General features: G+C 42.0%; 1 protein-coding gene across 1 annotated transcript in view; it reads left to right on the top strand.

The window, feature by feature from the left end:
- AGBL4 (AGBL carboxypeptidase 4) overlaps nt 1-19,890 on the top strand; it is a 933,972-nt gene that overhangs the window by 835,652 nt on the left and 78,430 nt on the right. Inside the window, exon 11 of the mRNA XM_044430335.1 lies at nt 13,813-13,975. Coding sequence (XP_044286270.1) covers nt 13,813-13,975 — 163 coding nt within the window. The remainder of the gene's footprint in view (nt 1-13,812; nt 13,976-19,890) is intronic.

The following is a 19,890-nucleotide window of genomic DNA, read 5'->3' as shown; positions in this document are numbered from 1 at the left end:
CTGCTCCTGCTCCTGCTCCTTCTCCTTCTCTTGGCATCACCATTTAGCATACCGAATAGATCCCCTATGATGTCATTAATGGAATATGAGCTTTTGACATAATAATGAAGAAACTTTTTGAATGCAGGCTTCTTATGCAGAGTCCCACACTAATAACATGTTTGCAGCAAAATGGGAATCACTGGCAAAGCAGGGACTTGTCTGGATTTTGTATATGGGCAGTGAGTCTGGATTCAAAGGGACTTCTTTTAGCGTTCTGCGTGTTTGGAGCTCGGTGCATGAGCAGGCAAATTCTGGCCTTCTGCTTCAAAAACAGCATGTTGAAGATGGTCGTTTGAATGGATTGTTTCATTAGCATTACTATGTCATGGAAAATTAGCATTGCTACATTGTGGAGGTCTTTTCATTCACAAGAAACTTATTCCCATACTCTAAAATTCTGGTTGTGCAAAGGTTTTACACCTACAATATCTGACTGCATTTGCCCCCCTTTTCAGCTACTACTGGCCTGCTATAATTCATGTGAATACAGAAGCATGTTTTGTAACCTCTGTATTCACACCAATTACTCCCAAAAATTAATGTTTTGTTTGTGGATGCTCTGGGTCAGAAGTTGCTTCCTCTACAACCACTGAATCCTTAGAGATATTTTGGAGCAATATGTAAATATCAGAAGTATTCTCTTGTTAATCCCATCTGCCAAATTGGCTTTTTTCCTTGACAGATACTGAATCTGACAAATTCAAGATCCCACCTAAAACTGATTTCCACACTGTTCATCAAATTGTCATGAATTTTCACCAATGGTAGAGTGGGGTTGTCTCAGTGTAATTGTGAAAACAAACACATATTAAAAAAATAGAATAAATCAAGTCTGTAGTTATAGGAAAAGAAGTTATAGATACAGACACGATCGAGTAACCAGAGATCGAGGAATAAAACATAGAAACAGAAACAAAGCGAGTCAGAAGGGGTTTCTGGACCATCTAGTCTGACCCCCAGCTCCAGCCAGCTCTGCTCACGACATGCCCACCATGTGCATGTCCAGTCTATCTTTGAACACCCTCACCGATGGGGCCTCAACGACCTCTCTTGGAAGCCCATTCCACACCCTCGGGGTCCTGACTGTCAGGAAGTGCTTCCTGGCATCTAAATGGAACCTTGGCTCCCTGAGCTTGGCTCTGTTGGAGCGCGTCCTGCCTTCCTCTGCAGGGGAGAACAGGTCTCTACCCACCTCCAAGTGACATCCCCTCACATACCTGTATGTCGCCAACATATCCCCTCTGAGTCTCCTCTTCTCCAGGCTGAAGAGACCAGTTTCCTCCGTCTCGCCTCATATGGCATCCCCTGCAAACCGGCCACCAACCTTGTGGCCCTACGCTGCACTGACTCTAACCTGGCTATATTCTTCCTGTAATGAGGGGCCCAAAACTGAGCACAATACTCCAGTTGTGGGCGCACCAGAGTTGTATAGAGTGGCAGTGATACCTCTCTCGATCTAGAAGCCACACTTCTGGCTATGCAGCCAAGGGTGGCATTCACCCACTTGACCACTGCATCACACTGCTGACTCATGTTTTGCCTGCAGTCAACCAGCACCCTGAGGTCCCTTTCACAAGCGCTGCTCTCCAGGCACTTGTCCCCTAATCTGTACTTATGACACCTATTCCTATGTCCCAAGTGCAAGACCTTGCACTTATCCACATTGAATGCCATCCTGTTGTCTCCTGCCCACTTTCATAGTCTGTCCAGATGCTTTTGGATCTGGAGTACCTGCTGCTCAGTTGTGGCCACTGCCCCAGTTTTAGTATCATCAGCAGACTTCACCCCTTCTTCCATGTCATTTATGAAAAGATTGAACAGGATCGGCCCCAGGACAGAGCCCTGGGGGAACCCCACTTGTCACTGGCCGCCATTCCGATGATTCTCCACTAATGGTTACCCTCAGCTTTCAGTCAGTCAACCATGCCCTAATCCATTGGACAGTGCTTTGGTGTATCCCAAAACTCCTCAGTTTCTCAACCAGGATATCATGAGGCACTTTGTCAAAGGCCTTGCTGAAATCCAGGTAAACCACATCCACTGCATCCCCTCCATCTCGCCATCTCAAGACATTGTCATAGAATTCTACAAGGTTTGTCTGGCAGGACCTGTTTTTGCGGAAGCCATGTTGTGTGGCTGCCAACCTCCCTTCCTTATCTAGCATCACTAGATCTCTCCCTATTATGAGCCTTTCCATTGTTTTTCCTACAATGAACGTAAGCCTAACCCTACACTAAAAATGTAGTGACAGATAATATGAGTGCCATTTTGGACCTAGACTTACTCATTCTATGGCCAAGAATTAGGTTCCCATTCATCCTGTCTGAAGATGACCTTTGCAACCCAATGTCCTTTCATAGGTCCTTTCATAGATACTGTCATAGTATCACCCCAGAAATGTTTCATTTTCCATGGGAAAAAAGTCTGTGTTGAAAAGGCTCATTCATCAGTTTTTTGAGTATTCACTGATGGACTGGCATAATTTCTAATGTGAAGATAAATGTGGACTTGGTGTGTACTGCTTTGCAACCCATCAGTTCTTTTAGTTAGTAGATTTGTCTTCAAAACAGCTAAACATTTCAAGAACCTGTTCACTTGGGGATGGCTGATTATGCTATTTGTGATGGGAGCAGAGGAACCTATTTATTCCGCTTCCAGTAAAAAGAAACCAACAAAAACAGATGGGAAATAGCTTCATTTTCTCTCCTTGTTGATGCCAGGTCTGGCTGTAAACAATATAAAGTCCCCTTATAAAGTCTGCTTTCTTTACTCTGAGGTGTTAAACATCAGGCCTAGGGGTCAACTGTGGCCTGCTAGGGGGCCAAGCCTGGGTGTCTGAGTCCCCCAGATAATGATGAACCCTTTCCCTGGCTCCAGTAACCATGATTTGGTGGCTTCTTAGGATTTTACAGCAGTTTTCCCATAGTGAATGCTTGAAAAGCTTCTTCTGAGGCTCAGTTACTGGAAATCAGAGTCTTAGACTAAACTATTCTGCTGTTTTTGGCCCTTCCTCCTTTTTTGTCCTCAGCCCCAGCCTCTACTGGAACATATTTCCAGCTTCTACAAAATGGAATTCAGCCCACAGGCTAAAAAAGGTTCAACTAGGCCCAAGACTCCTCCAATTTTCTAGGCAAAGTAGTAATATCTAAGCAACTGGATCTTGGGCACTTAGGCATTTCTGCCATGGAGAGCAATACATATTAGTAATCCACTTAAACATCTTAAAATCTGGAAGTAATCTACCACAGACAGAGCTGGCTCCAGTAGGGGTACAGCCAAAGGAAAGCATTTCCCTTGGAGAGAAGGCACCAGTGTGCATATTCAGAATCTTTCAGCCATCATTAATTACATAACCACCCCCAGTCTTTCAAGAATACAGTGTCCAGAGCAGGAGGGCAAGCATCCAAGCAGTGTAGAATAGAGCCACTCTCTTGGTCAGTGGCTACTAATAAAGGGCATGTGCCAGCCCCACCAGATGATCCTTTCTCAGCTTCATTTTGCTCGGACGAGCCATCTTATAACTTTTCAGATTCACACAGGCTTCGTGACTTTTGGAGTGACCTTCTCTAACAACTTCTCTGTGCCTTGCACACCACATCCTTCACTATTCAGCATGGGAGCCATCTATTATACAGCTGGGCAAATTCTTTCCTTTTTAATATTTATTTATTTCAAACTTTTCTATGCCATCACCACATGCCTCGGCATCTCGGGACGGCTCACAGCAGGTACAATTAAAAACAAGTAAACAATTACAAATTCCATAAAATTGTATAAAAACAAAACCAAAAAACCAAAAAGTCTGTTAATGATAAAATACTATTTTTTTTAAATAGCAATTAAATAAAAAGGTTTTAACTTGGCGCCGAAAAGAATATAAACTCAGCACCAGGCGCACCTCTCCAAGGAGTGCATTCCATAATCTGGGTACCAACGCCGAGAAGGCCCTGCTCTGAGTAGTTGTTCTTTTTATCTCCTTTAAAGAGGGAGTCTCCTTTATATAGCTAGTCTCAGTGTTCTTCTTAACTCTTTATAGCTCTGGACACTAAAACACCTGTAGGTTGAAACTCTAGCACATTCTAGTTCAAATACGTATAGAATGTTCAGTCAAAAAACCTTGGCAACTCCTTGTAGGACTACAAAAGACCCTTCATGTGCCACCAACAGTCAGTATAGACTCCAGCAAGCTACATGGACCACCAGTTGATATTTACTGATTGATTGGAAGGAACCTTCTTCTGTTGCCTCCCACATTTCAGAGGAACAGAGCTTCTGTGGCTTCAAACTAGCTACCAAATTTTCCAGAGTTAAGAACTTTAAAAATTCATTGATTTCAATGGGAGAAAGTTAAGCAGGGTCCTGTCCCATGGAAAAAACTGTGCATAAGATTTTGTCATTCGTTAGATAATGGTTTCTTCACTCAGCCTCTTTCACCATTGTTTAGCTTATGCATGATAGGTAGGTATTTGCTGAAGTTACGTCTCCTCCTTGCCGGCTCTAAAGGGCTAAAAGTAATATATAACAACATCCAACCTCAGTACATGTCCAGAATGCCTTGCACATTTGAAAAACAGACAAAATCATATCTCCCTATAATTTCTCCAGTTATAATTAAATTTCCTAGACTTTTAGGCCAATGATACATATTATTACTAATTAGTTCTGGTAAAAAAAAATAAAATAATCATTGCAATCTGGGAAACAGAAAATAGCAAAATAAGTAATGTATCATTTTTAAAACACAAAGTCAAATATGAGAGAAAAGTCCTGGTCAATTATTCACTTAGTTATAAATCCTGGTCATATTTACTGCTTTTATTGGAGCTTACATTTCAGAAACATAATTTGGTTATCTCACACAGTAAATTCTAATCCAAGAAAGTCCATGCCATAATATATTTGCTAGTGATGCATAGAAACTGGATAGCTGATATTAGATTATGGACTTTTGCATTTTGTTAAATTGTTCTGCCTAAAAGCAGCTAATTTTCTTCATATCCATAAACCTGACCTGCTGCTACATTTTGCTTACATAGAAGATAAACAGATTTCTTCTGGAAACGTCTTACAGTGATAATGCAATAGAAATGTCCCTTGTCTCCTTTAGGTTGGCAACATTTCCAGTAAGACAGATGGCGCTACATTTAATTTTTTCCTCGTTTGCAATACATTTCTATTCACAGATGAGCTATAGGGGTTTTGGATCCAGCAGCAATGGTTTTAGTGGCACAAGCAATAGGATATACACTGTGTGTGTCTAACTGGGCTAAGTCCAGTTGTAGTGGAACAGCCCTCTTGGCTAAACTAAACCAATTTGTCCCATGATGCTAAACCAATCTAGTCTTGTTACCCACAGGGCTGTCTTCAAATTCCTGTGTAGCCCCCAAAAACAACGCAAAGGAAGAACTATCCACATCACTGGATTTCCCTGCCTCCTTGTCATTTTGTGTGCACATACATTGTTGAAAAGGCCTAAAGGGGGAATCCCTCATGTTTAGGGTTGGAACCAATTTTCTAAGCAATTTCTGTCCTGAAAGAACATAGCAGAAAAGTTACACTTCTAAAAATCATCAGATGGCATGTTGGGAGCGTTACATGGTGAAAGATTTCAGAGTTGTAACATGTCTTGGCAGTTTTACCGGTACAAAAGGTATGGCTAAAGCTCTTTCATGGCCAGAACTTGCATGGGCTGGCTAAACAAGCTTGAAATTCTTCTTGTTGTTTGTTGTAGCATTTTTCTAGCTTAATAAATGTAAGCGAGCCTTACTTGAAAGGTATTTAACACGGAAAGCATGGTGGCAGCCTTTCACTGCATCTCTATTAATCCCAATGAGAATCCTACTGAGATATTGTGCCACTCTTTGATTCCCACCTGTCGGAGTAAAATAGCATGCTGAGTACCACCAAGGTTGTCATTTTGCATCCACGGGACCAGCCCCATCCCGGAAGATCTGCAACTGCTGAATCTTGCTCTGTTCTCTCATTCCAGATGCTTCTGATTCTCAGTCACATGGAGATGTTTCCACACTAACTTTTAATATATGCCTGTATAGAAGGTGTCAGAAAAGGCGGAGAGGTCTTGCAATGGGATATGTGGTCCTTCTCATCTTTGAATTTCATGAATCCACACTGCAAATTTATAGACACCGTTCCCATTGATTTTACTGGCTGCATCAGACCCAGGAAATTAGAGGCTCTTAAGGCACAGTTCTATGCATGTTTAGACAGGTAACAAAATCTATAACTCCCAGCATGCTGAGAGTTGTAAAACTTGTTTATTGTCTAAATATGCATAGGATTGCATAGTTCCAAAATTCAGGATGCTCTGATTTTTACTGTGCCTCCTTTAGAAGTTTCTGGTTATAGATTTTGGGAAAACATCAAACTCTTGTTTGCTTTGCCTTAGCACACCTGTGTATTTTTTAAATTCAATTGGTTTCCATGATTGCTGTGCAGAATTTAAGACGCTCTCATGCATCAGACGATATTGTAAGACTGCATGTGGTGAGTTTTACCTGTGATCCAACAAGCAATTAGAGATGGGTGCCCACAGGTTTCTTGGAATTTATTCATACCTTGAATATGTTTTTGAAAAAAAAGAGAGTGGGGGAAAAAAAATTCTCTCTCTGAAAATCGGCTCTCCCATGTCTGCCCCGTATACATTTCAAGTCCATCTACTTAAAATGCAAGACAAAAGGAAATAAATTAAGATTTTTAATCTGTGTTATTGAAATGCCTATTATTTTCTTAGGTTTTACATAGTGTTAGCCAGTATTGATAATGAATAGATAGGCTATCAAAGGTTAAATATCAAAGCTTCTATTTTCCATTTTATCTATGGAATTATAAATGCAGGGAGCTGTAGGTAGGAATTACTTACATTGGCTTAAGGACAGTTGTCATGGAAAAGAGAGACCAAGTCTCAGATTGTGAGTAAATAAAATGTTATTCTTCAAAGTATTCTTGGGCTACTTTGAAAAATGTAAGTTTATTTCCTACATCCTGAGACTTGTCTTTTCTTTTCCATTGGGTTATTCTGAATTTTCTCCAGTTGTGTCTGATTTATTATCATTTTTATGCTATTTCTATACTGCCTAGTAGTTGGGTGGTTTAGAGAAGCTCAGAAAATATAATAAAAATGATCACTTCTACTCATAATGTCTACCAGTGTTTACACTAATTAGAGATAAGAATGTCACATCTATCCAGGAAATTGAGAATTGCATATAAAATTGCAATTTTGCTTTGAAAGTGAAACAAAATTTCACTTTTGCAAAGAACCCATGGAATTAAATGGACACCCAAGGCAATTAGGGAGCTGTCACAATTTCTCCACATCTCCATCTCACCACCCTGTGGTAGCTTGACGTCTCCCCTAGATGGGAGAAGACCATGCCAGGGAGAAGGCTTCAAACAGGAGGGGACATGGAGGACCCAGACCAAGAGCCTGTCATTATGTATGAGATAATGACCTTCAGGTCAGAACCTCTGACTGGGGATCCCTAGAGACTGTACCTCCCGAACCCCTGAAATTACCAACAAACTGATGACCTCCCCCTGGACCCATCCATCCTAGTGCTGGATCACCAGGAAATCACTTAGATACAGATAAGACAGACTGCTAAGTTCCAGGCCAGGAAACTGGCTCTTTAAACTTCCAACTCTCCAGGAAAGACATGAAGAGGATAGTCTGGACCAAGAAGAAGCATAAGAGGCCACATCTGGACTTTAGAAGTTGCTGAAGCAGCTGCCATACTTGGAACGCTCCAAGGTCATGCCACTCCAGTCCACCTGGATCACTGTGCTGCACTCAAGCAACCCTGGGGAGTCCTGCTCCTGGTCAGACCAGGCCATTATTACCCTTTAATATTTTATAGCAAGAATAGCTATGAAAGACCTGGCGGAGGTTGCAGTTGCTTTACTGAAATATGCACTTGGTGTGTTTGCCTAGTGGTGCCTTGAGCTTAATAATTAGGATTATGGACTCTTTCCAAAAAAAAAGCAAATGAAGAGTAGCCCTCCAATTGTGTTGCCAATGAGTTATTTTGGCTGGCACTACTTTCCCCAAAGTGAAGCTTAAGTTCTGTATCTGTGACCGAGGCAAGAGGTGCTTGGCTTCAGAGTGGATGAATGTTGGAACATGAGAAAAATGCAGCTCTAGTCCATGCCAGTGTCCTACTTATTCCCAATGGGGACTGGAAGTTACTGGCAATGATAGCATCAAAGGCTACCAACTGGCTCAGCACATCTTAGCATCAGTGGGCGAAGTGGTTCATAGCATCATGGTTAGAATAATAGAGTTGAAAATGACCAGAGGACCATCAGGTCTGACTCCCTGCTTGGTACAGAATTCTAACTCAATGCTGGACTCCAAGTGGTTGTAGCTTCTATTAATCTTTTATATAAATGGCTGTGATCCTTTCATTCAACATGTACATTGTCAGGATGGAGGGGTACAGGAGCTACTGAGGACAGCATAGATGATGGCTGCAGCCATCACCTGCAAAGTGAAACCCTGGTTTCACTCATTTGTTAGCACTGCAAAGAGACGTGCTGACGCTTTAAAATAATTGTTTTTTTGAAATACATAGCTGGTTGATCCTGAAGCGTAAGGTTTCACACAACATTCATCCCACCATGGCAGATGCTAATGCCAAGCCTAGATCTAACCAGGTGTAGTTTTTCCAGCAGTGAACCTCTGAGCCAGATTTTTTAAGGCAAGCTATAAGATCTACCTCTACAGTGTTACAAAATTAAATATTGCATTGCATTTCTATCCCAAGATTTGTCCTCTTGTGAGGATTTCAGGGCAGCTTACAGAGTTCTCCTCCACTTCACAACAGCAACCCTGTAAGGTAGGTCAGGCTGAGAGTCCATGACTGGCCCAATAAGCTCCATGGTTAAGCAGGGACTGAAATTGGATCTCCTAGTTTCCTAGCCCAACAGTTTAACCTCTATACCACACTGGCTGTCATGTAATATCAGCCATTGTAAACTCAGATACAATAGAGGTGTTCTTTCCCATAATTCTTCTCTCTGCTCATTCTATATTCTGTCCTGTCTTTTGTTATTTTCTGAACCCTGTCCTGACTTACTGAACACCCTTGTCTGGTTTCACTCATTTGTTCTCCTCAGATGCAACAACTCTGCTGCTGAAAAGGTGGCCTATTCATAGATCAGAAGGTGTTAGAAAGGATGCTTTGGAGAACTCCTTAGGACACAGTGACAGGAATATATCCTAAAACTTCAGGGAAATAGCTAAAAAAGTTGTTTGCCAACAGGAAACAGAATTCCATCTGCTCTCATGTCCCTGCAAAACATACCCTTTTAAAATGACATGAGATGCTAATAAAACAGCGAACATTTTTGAACTACGTTCTCCTAATCTACTTTCTTGATCAAAGGCAGCCATGAAGGTTAAGGAATCTCTACTCACACAGGTCCTAGTTGGAAGTGCAAAGGTTTGCTTGTACGTTTTGGTATCACGTCTATGTCCTTATTTTCTCAGGTTGTGCTTCCTGGCAGTGATGGTATTGCATGAAGGGAATGAGCATATGTTCTAGTCTGAAAAGACAGCTGGTTCAGGGGGTTGTGATGGGCCTGGGAAGTCTTTTATTGCTTCGTCAGTAGCTCACCTGCAGTCTAGGCAGAGTTCACTCCACCTCCTTGCTGTTACACTCTCACAGTATGGTGCAAATGCATTCCCTATTTTGGGACTGAAAACTGCATTGCCCAAGGTTGGATGCAGAAAAGAAGTGTTTGGTGTGTTGTACATGTTCACTGACCAGAAAACCACAATGACACAATTTGGAAAATGCAGAGAGTCTGTTGAATTCCACTCATAAGAAGCACCCCACACGTAGAGTAGGAAAAGAAGGGAAGGGGCATGCTAGCTAGATAGGAACAAATGTAAATATATATACCAGAAATATGATTATGTATCACACATCTTAAGCCTATCCTGAGCAGAAATATGCCTTCAGAGCCTCTTCTCTGCATAGCAGTAATATTTAACTTTGAGTTTCAACATGATGCTTTGAATGCTAAAAAAGCTGACATGCTTCATCTTGGTAATCCTGTCGTGACCCAGGAGTCCAGCACTGACTTGGACTCTGAAGCCAGGGCAAGCAGAAGGTACTCCAGGCTTAAGCACCACTGCAAAGCCCCTGAGTGGCTCCAGCACTCCCTTCTAGACCATCCTGATTCCACAGAGCCAGTGTGCCACAGCTAGCATCACACCACACGCCAGGGATTAGTTCTTAAAGAGATGAAGGAGTGCTAGAATGCAGGCCAGAGGCTTGTCCCTGCAAGGCTTCCATTTTGCAGGAAAGGGTGGACTCGGCGACTGTCGCATCAAAGGATTCAGTTTGGTCTTAGACCATCATCCTGTTCAGCAACTCTCAGTCCATGCAGTCATTATGTGAGGAAGCCTCTTGCTGCTCCTCAAGCTTTTCCATCACCTTGTACTCATGAAGAATGACTGTCAGAACAGCCTCCTGAAGCCATGGAAGTGCTCTACATGGTTAAGGGCAGTGGTTTCCCAACAAAAAGAACACATGCATGGGTCTAAATCTCAGGCAGTCTGTCCTTTGTGCTTTGAAAGATGTGCTGAGCACCTTAGAGCAAGCCTCCAAAAGTACCAAAAGGGGCGAGAAAAATACTCCAAAGCAGAGGTCACTCGGACCACACTGAGAACGGCTGAATGTGACTCCTGGTTGAAACAGGAGCTCACTAGGAGCTCTCCTGGGTGCTGTGTGCAGGCCTGACTTATCTCTCGCCTTGACTCACATGGTTGCTGCCCTGCATGGAGCTCAGGGTGGTTCTGCTCAGACTAGAAGAGGACCTAGCCTTACCACGCCCAACTCAGCTCTGTATATTTGGTTAAAATGCTCATACTGAAAAGTGCTCAAGTCAGTTATCAAAATCACAAAAATGCAACCAATAAAATTCTAATTAAAATTTCAGAAATGCAAAGCTGCAGGCGGCTTTCAAAGGCCATTGCTCATCCTTCTCCATTGAAAGCATAGCTGAAAGGCAGGAAATTATTCTGTATAATTTCTCTATTGATTTATGTGCATGGAAGGATTAATGCTGAGAGTTATGGTGTGTGACAAATGCCACTGTGGCCTTTGCGGAAACACTTAGTGGGTTTTTCAGTTTTTGACCATCTTTATCTTTTGTTTATATGGCTCCCTTGCTTGGAACTTTAGGCTTTTGTATTCAGGGTCCACATGCAGGTCACTGTATTCCCCTGTGGTATCCTGTTAGCATCTCAATCCAGACCCCCAAAAGATGCTCAGTGACTTACACTCCCATCCCCCTTCTCGATTCCCCAGAAACACCAGCAGCTTACACAGGGCATTCCCCTCTAACCGCAAGCCTTTAATCCTAAGCACTTCATCTTTAAAGGTAATGATCTAAATACCATTATTTTCCTTGCTGCCATTTTTCCTCCACCAAGATTGCTCCAAAAGATGGACATGCTCCTTCCCTTAGTCACTCACTTTCACATCAAGGTGTAAAAGTAAAACAAATCAAGCTGATTTCTTCAGTTTGAAACAAACGACACATTCTGGTGCTTGCCCATCTTATAACTGTTCCAATGTTTTAACTCTAGGCAGAGGTAACTTTTCTACAAAGGGTTCCCTTCTAATTTCCACTGGCAATTCTGATCCTCTCACTAAATGGTTCTGCTTCCCATCCCCAGCCCAGAACGAAACCTCGGCAGCTTCTCACAGCCTTCTGCCCACTGACAATGTTGCAAGTGCTGCGATCTGCTCTAGACTCTCTGGAGAGGGTGGAGTTCCAACTGTCCATCAAACGGGTTTCGTGGCAGGGGGTGAACTATGAAGGGGTCCCATCTTGGGTCTCAGCTCATCTTCTTGATTAATGTGATATGTTTGGTCATGTGGGTGCAGATGGAGGAATGCAGGAAGTTCAACTACAGCACTTTGAAAGCCCATGTGTTCACCAAATTTTGGCTATATAGACTGTGTCAATGAAACTGTGCATTAAGTAGACCATATTCTATTTTTCTGTGAATTATTCCCTTTTGTCTGGAGCTTAGGATCTAACAGGAAGGTATGTCAGGCATCTGTGATTGCATCTCCCAGTTCCTTAAAGTTTAAGAAATAGTAGATAGAGCAAGGGAGGGTGCAGCATGTTAACATTTTCTCCAAGTGCTGCATTTCCATGAAAATTTCTTTCTCCCAAATAGTTATTTATTTGTCCGATCTGGGGAAAGCATATATGCAATAGCAGCATCTGCACCCCTTTGAGCACAGCTGGTAGTTTCTTCAGCACATAATCTGAGAGGTGGAGGAGGACCACACATGAGAATTGAGGACCACCCTGCACAGCCCCGTGTGGCAAAACTGTTCCCCTCCAGGCCACGATAATTACTGGAAGACTTTGGCCCACACAATCTAACCTATTTTACAGATTATTTTGTAAGTATTTTATTTATTTATTTATTTATTAATTAAAACATTTTTATGCCTCCCCATTCGCCGAAGCCTCGGGGCGGCTTACAACAATAAATAAAAGTAATTATAATATAAATTACAATAAATATAAACATTAAAAATCCAAACAATACAATATAAAATAAGCCGCCCTGGCCAGATAATATCAAATAATACTAACAGTTAAAATGCCGCTTAAATAAAAAGGTCTTCGCCTGGCGCCGAAAAGCAAATAACGACGGCGCCAGGCGGACCTCTCTGGGGAGCGCGTTCCATAACCTCAGAGAAAGCCCTCCTCCGAGTACCTACCCTCCTAATTTCTTTCATGGAGGGTTCCCGGAGAAGGGCCTCTCCTGCTGATCTCAAGGGGCGGCTGGGCATATATGGATGTAAGCACTCCTTCAGGTAACCAGGACCCAAGCTGTTTAGGGCTTTATAGGTCATTACCAACACCTTGAATTGGGCCCGGACTTCAATGGGAAGCCAGTGAAGCTGACGGAGAACTGGAGTCATGTGACCATAACGCCCAGTCCCCGTCAGCAGCCTGGCAGCTCTACTTTGAACCAACTGAAGTATCCGGACCGTCTTCAAGGGTAGCCCCATGTAGAGCGCATTACAGAAGTCAAGGCTGGAAGTCACCAGTGCATGTGTCACTGTCGCCAGGCAGTCGTTCTCCAGGTAGGGGCGCAGCTGATGAATCAGCCGAAGCTGGAGGAAAGCACTCCTTGCCGCTGCTGTTACCTGAGCTTCCAGTGAAAGCTCCGGGTCGAGGAGCACTCCCAGGCTGCGGACCTTGTCCCTAGGAGGGAGTGCAACCCCGTTCAGGACAAGGTTCAATTCACCCTCTCCGAAGCCCGATCCGCCAACCAACAGGACCTCCGTCTTGTCTGGATTGAGCTTCAGTTTATTGGCCCTCATCCAGCCCATTACCTCAGCCAGGCACCGGTTCAGTACAGCCACTGCCTCACCTGGATTGGTGGAAAACGAGAGGTAGAGCTGGGTATAAAATGGAGAGGTGGATTATGTAAACTGCCTTGGGTCCCTGGAGGGAAAAAGGTGGGATAAAAATGCAATAAGTCCTTCACTTTCATATTATAAGGGAATGGGGGCAGAAGTGGCTTGAGGAACTGTTGTCATGAAGCTCAATGAATTTCAAGGCCAAGTGGGGCTAGAATCCTAATTCCCCAGTTGTCAGAGGTGTAATGTGTGTGTCCCCCTCCCCCCATGCAAATGCCTTTCCCGTCATCTTGTTTTAATCTCGTAGCAGAAATTCTCTCTAATCTGCTTTTTCATCTTCTTATTACAGTCAAGCACCTCCTTCAATCGTGATGCTGTTAAGGCAGGGACAGGACGTCGCTTCCTCGGTGGGTTACTGGATGATACCTCTTACTGCTACACGCTGGAAGTCTCCTTCTACAGTTACATAGTTGGTGCGACGGCTTCTACAGTCCCATATACGGAAGAAACATGTATCCTTTAAGGACTGAACTCTTTCTTCCTCCATGACCTGGGGATCTAAGGTAATGAATAACTTTTAAAATCAAAAATGAATGTAGCAATTGTGGCTTGAAACCTAAGATAGTAATGTAAGGAAAGCTCCCCTCCTCTCCTTTGTTCCAAGGGCCCTTCCTGAGCAATGTGGGATAGGGCAATAGGGGAGCGGCTGGAAGAGAGAGGAATCACTTAAAATTGGATGGACGTCTGCCTAACTTGGAATAATTTCTCTCCTCCTGGAAAAATATGGATATTGTAAAACCCATTCCATTTACTTTTTACTTTTCATTTCATTATCTTCCCCACTGACAAATGGATTTTGTACAAAAGCATTCATATGTTTTTGGGTAAATTCACAGTTGCTCACTTTTGCACTCCTAGAAATATTTCCCCAGCATGCATACATACAGGCTTTGACCTATGGGAGAAATGCCCATTTTTGGTCTTTTTTAAAAATGTTCTCCATTTTTCAACAACTAAATTCACATAAAATTAAGGAACATAAAAGAAAAACCATTCGCAAGCTTGTGGAATCCAAACAACTCAAGAAAAGTTGGTATTCTCAGGCTGAATTCTTAGACATTTGAATTTTGTTCTTTCTTGACCATCTTCTGAGCCTTGGTTTAAATTGTTTTCCATTTCTACTCTGGGTGAGAAAATGCCAGTCATTGTTCTAGTAAGACTGTGCATCTCCTGATTATATATTTTCTCTATGATTTGCTTGTAACACTTGTTTGATTCCCTGCTAAAAGTTCTCTCCTTTTATGCTTCCTCTTATTTCCTCTCTCCTGGGTTAGTGAGGGTTCTTGGCCTCTTTATGTCTGTATGGAATCAACGTGGCTTATGCAGATGGATCTACATCACTCTTGATCTATACATCATTGCCATCAGCCAGCTAGAGCAGAAAATAAGTTTTAGGTAGCAGTGATTATCTTTGGTGATGAGGTGCAGAAAAGCTGAGACTGCAGTTTGATTCCTGTAAGCATAGCTGACCCTGCTGTGCTAATAGTAGTACAAGCTGGTTTGAACAGGCAAATATGGAAAATGTTGGCCTACTTCTTGCATTAATGCTGAAAAACATACTCTGCTTGCAGGTAGTTTCCTCTCCTTCTTTCTCACAGAAAACAAAAGCCTCCCCTTTCTCTGATTTCAGTGCCAGGATGTAATCTGCACATGTCCTTGGCTGGAATGCCAGGAGGCAGAAAGGGAATGAAAGCTTACTCAGGCAAGGCTTGGGCACTTGGTGACATATGGTAGGCCTAGAGGTGAAAAGGCAATCAGGAGCGAGAAAGGGTCAGACGCTGAGAAATCATGGCAAGATCAGAGGCGAATGCTGAGTCAGGACCAGGTGAGAGTCAAGACACAAGGATGGGAGGCAGAAATTAGGTCAGTGACACAGAGCAGGAATCCCTAAAACTCACATTGCTGTAGTAAAGCTGAGGACTAGGAACCCTTTAATAGGGTTTCCTGTGGCTTCTTGCTGGTCTACATGATTGCTCTGGCCTTAATCTTCAAACTCCTTCAGGTCAGAGAGTTATCCTGCAGGTATCTGCAAGGTGAACCAAGCTACCTTCTCTGTCAGGCCAGCAGAGGGAGCTACTTTCATTCTGTGAATCCTGACAAACAAGCCATCATGCCCTGCCAGCTTCTGCATTTATATGCCACCTTCCATAACTTGAGCCAAGAATGAATTGGGCTGGAAATTTAGAAATGATGTTTGCAAATCATCCCTGCAGAAGGTAAATTAACTGTTGTGATCATTATTTATTTGAATAACGATTTGTGTTTATTCAGTGACCTTCAATAGTTGAAGATACGCTATTTGCAGAAAGTATACTAATTATTAAGGAACTGTTATGCCATGACAAGAAGGCATAAAACCAAAGCTTCTGTATGGGTCAGGAAACATACTCAGGACAACAGCTGTTTATCTCAAAAATCATTATCAAATCATTCTAATTTAGTAAGGGAGCCCATTTAAAGTCTCTGGCTGTGCCTGTTCTTTCTAGTTAGCTGTATTTCCTGATTAAAGGCCAAAGTAAAATCTTTTAACATGAATTAGAAAAACATCACTCCGATTTGCCAAACTTAAGCAGACAATTTGTCAACACTGAAATCCACCTTTCAAAGCAAGGAAGATGAATCCTGGCTAAAATATTTGTGACTGAAAAGGAACTGTGCTGTACTACAACTGCTCTTTATGAGTCTATTTTAAAATTGGTCATTAAGTAACACTGCCATGTTAGGGTGGAAGAAACATTTTATACTGGGTTCAGGTGACAGGTGTCCTTTTGCAACTAATGGTACTCCTTAGTATGATAGTAAAACTTGCAGTTTAGCTTAGCTCAAACCATACTTGACTTTTTAATTGTATTTATGGGATGCGATGTAAGTTCAAGTACAACCAATGGATTGGCTCCAGATGAAGTTAGTTGTGCTTAGGTTCCTCTCCAATATGAAATGTTAGTCATGACTAAATCAAGTCCCATTGATTTCAGTTGCACCTACTCGTAATTGTTATTGATATAGTCTGAATTCAACCCAATGGAGTGCATTATAGTGAAGATGTAGGAGAAAAAAAGCATACCTCTCCTTTCTCTTTTATTGCTTCAGTGTGATTTTTTCCCTGGTTGGAGCTTTTTTCACTTTCTTAAAATGACCTCAATCAATCCAGATTGTGAATGTGCTAGTTAAAACAAACAAAGCCAATTGAGACATGAATACTTACTTTCTGCACTTTGTATGGGTGAAAATTATCTTGCCTCCTTTGATGCAATTCTTGAACATACACTGAAAGGCAGGATGGCATTTTGTTGCTGGTGAAAAACTTCCAGAAAGGGACCCATCCTTTTAGTTGAGCCTTAAGACTGATCCATATATAGTCTTTGAGCTACCCCAGGACTGGATACATAAAGTGCAGAGGGTTTTTTAATCCCCTGGTACTGGACTGAAGATTTCTTAGCTGAGAAATGCAGCAGTACCAGCACAAAAAAGAGGAACTGAATATACTGCTGGTCTCTTGAATTTCAACAGGCAGGGTAATGCAACAATCAGCAACCCCATACACACCCTGATTCTCACTGCTGCTGACCATCTTTTATAGTATTATAGTATGTTTACATATTTACAGAGGCATGTGGCATGCCATGGCTACAAGGAGTTGTAGCACGTGTGGTCCCCATCCTGAATATTCAACCCCCAGCCAGGGGTTGTTGTGCAACACTTGATTATTTTCAACGCTAGGCCAAAACCTTTTCATTTTCCCATTATTTTAAGACCCGATTCTTAATTGGGCCTTTGTTATAGATGAGATGTGGTGCCTTTGTTGTTGGACTGTCCTGAGAATTTTATCTATAGGACAGGATATAAAGAAATAACACCAACGTGGCTGACAGTGGTTATATGATGGTCAAATAACTCTGATGACTGGTATAAAGATATTCTAGATAAATAAACAAACTCATGGTCTGTTCAAGGACTATGTCTATCATCATGGGTCATTTTTTCATTTAAGATAAAGCAAAAACATACATGGTGCTTGGACTTTAAGCCTCCCTGAGAGCCCGATGCTCCTTTGAACTATCACCCTTTTTCGTTGTTCTTTTTCTTCTTCTTTTCATTAGTGACTTCCAATGAGAACAGGTTGCCCCTTGGCTAGCTTTAAACAATACTAAAATGAGGGCATTAAAATAAGACAAAGGAATACCATTCAAAGAACGTAATTGTGGATTGATTGCATGCATTGGGAATTGATATATAGATGGACAATCATTACTTTTTTAATATTCCACTTTGAAAATGTTAAAAAATAAGAAGAGACCTTGTAAGGTGCTGGGCATTTAAAAAAAATAGCAGAACCATTATTTTTCTTCCTTCTGTAATTCTATAAAAAAAGCCTGCTCTGTAAGCAGACTGGAGAGAACTAAGCAGATGGAACTGATAAGTATACTCTTGGGTGTTCAGGGAACCGTAAAAATGCTATTAAACCTATAGTTAAAATAATTCTTTGGTAAATGTTAAATTCCTGTTAGTAACACTTGCTAAACTTAAGTGCAAGGGAAAGGGCAATGCTAAGCTGAAAGGCAACGGCTAGAGTGCAGGGCTTAAAAGATATTAACGGTCTGTGGAAGTTGTTTTAGAAGTGCAAAGGTAATAGCAATGACAGACTAAACATGTCTGGTTGGAGATTTAGCTTGGCAACTGGCTAGAAGAGTAGCCATCTTTTGAAACTCTCAAAAGTGCAGGTAAAAAGGAGTGAATGAGCACTTCAGCTGATGGATGGGGCATAATATATTAATAAAAAAATCTGTGCATCACTGCTTCTTTGGGACATTATGGCATGCTAGATCTTTATGGGGGTGTTGATGCAGCACATGTATGTGTTGCACAGATTAAAGGATAATGTGGATATAAGAGATAAATCTAAGATACGTTTTGGTATGTTATTAGAGTTATTTTTGTCATTTGGATGGAAATTCTGGAAACTCTTCTTCGGTGCAGCTGTGCACAGACCATGGGTATATTTGGCCATTTGAAAAACTGTTTTGGGCATCACCACAAAATGATGCTACCGCAGCTCCATTGGAGGGAGGGTAAAGGATGAGGAACTTGCCCCAAAGACCGGGTACAAGGCCGAGGCGGATTCTGAGCCCCAACATCCTTAACAATTTCTTTGAACCCATAGCTTTCAGCATCAGATAGCTGGTGTGGTGTAGTGCTTAAGAGCTCTGGGTGGTCACAAGTTCTGGGTGCAAGTCTCTGCTTAGCCATGGAGCTCACTGAGTGACTGGGCCTGTCGCAGACTCTCAGATCAACCTACTTCAAAGGGTTGTTGTTGGGAGAATAAGCTTGAGAGGAGGAGGAGAATCATGTGAATTCCTTGAAAGGGAAAAATGGCAGAATGAACAATAAATCAAACAATCAATCCTAGCTGCAGACAAAAAAGATTTTTCATTTTTTAAAAACATTGGAGGTATCAGGCACATTTGAAAATATCCAGAAAGGTGCCTGAAGATACTTGGCTACCTGTGAGCAGCATGTTGCTTTCCTCTAATCTAGAGCCTTGGATTATTATTAGGCCATATTTAAAAGTGAATGCATTATAAGTTTACAACTATGTGCACCTTGCTCTTGAACCATAGTGATGCCTGCAGCACAAAGGGCATGTTAAACATGCCGATTCTCATCCCCCTGCCTCCTCTTGAAGGATGGCACACACATGCTCATGTTTTGACCTCCTGGAGAGCATGACATGATCTTCAGCGAACAGATAGGGTTAAGGATTCGACACCACTTACAAATGATGCACACTGCATGGAACAAGTTGGGTCTTGGGGTGGGTAGAAGGACCTGATTCTACTGTTCTTCCATGGCTATTTTGCTAAGCCTTTTCATTAACAAAATTTGTTTTAATCCAGGATTCATTTCCAAATCCAGGCATCTGCATAATGCACACACCTCTTTCTTCCCAAATCCAAATTTGAGAGATGAGGTATTGGAGATTTTTTTCCCTCTTTGTACTGGGAAAACAAAATGCTAGTTGCATATATTCTGCCGGTTTTCTTCTATTCTGGAAAAATATGTCTGTCAGCATGAATTCAGCTACCAATGAATTTCAGCTAAAGCAAATGCTAGATTGAATAGTGTTGGTATCCACATATCCCATTTACTAGGTCTATAACAGTATCAGCCTAAGCAGCCTTTTCTGGGGCATGCTGGGAGTTGTAGGCCTTTTTTCTGTCTAAACTTGCATTGGATTGATTGGTAGAGTTTCATTGGTGCTATCTGTGAGAATAGTAGAGCTTCAAACATTTGGAGCTAATATAGCCTTCACCTCCACCATCCAAAATCTAGAAAACTGCATTCCTCTTTCTACATATTTCACAAGAGA

The sequence above is a fragment of the Varanus komodoensis genome, unplaced genomic scaffold (assembly GCF_004798865.1).
Source record: "Varanus komodoensis strain SLA01 unplaced genomic scaffold, ASM479886v1 scaffold20_1, whole genome shotgun sequence".
Classification (NCBI taxonomy): Eukaryota; Metazoa; Chordata; class Lepidosauria; order Squamata; family Varanidae; genus Varanus; species Varanus komodoensis.
The sequence above is the reverse complement of the archived record's forward strand: the minus strand, read 5'-3'. Positions and strand labels throughout refer to the sequence as shown.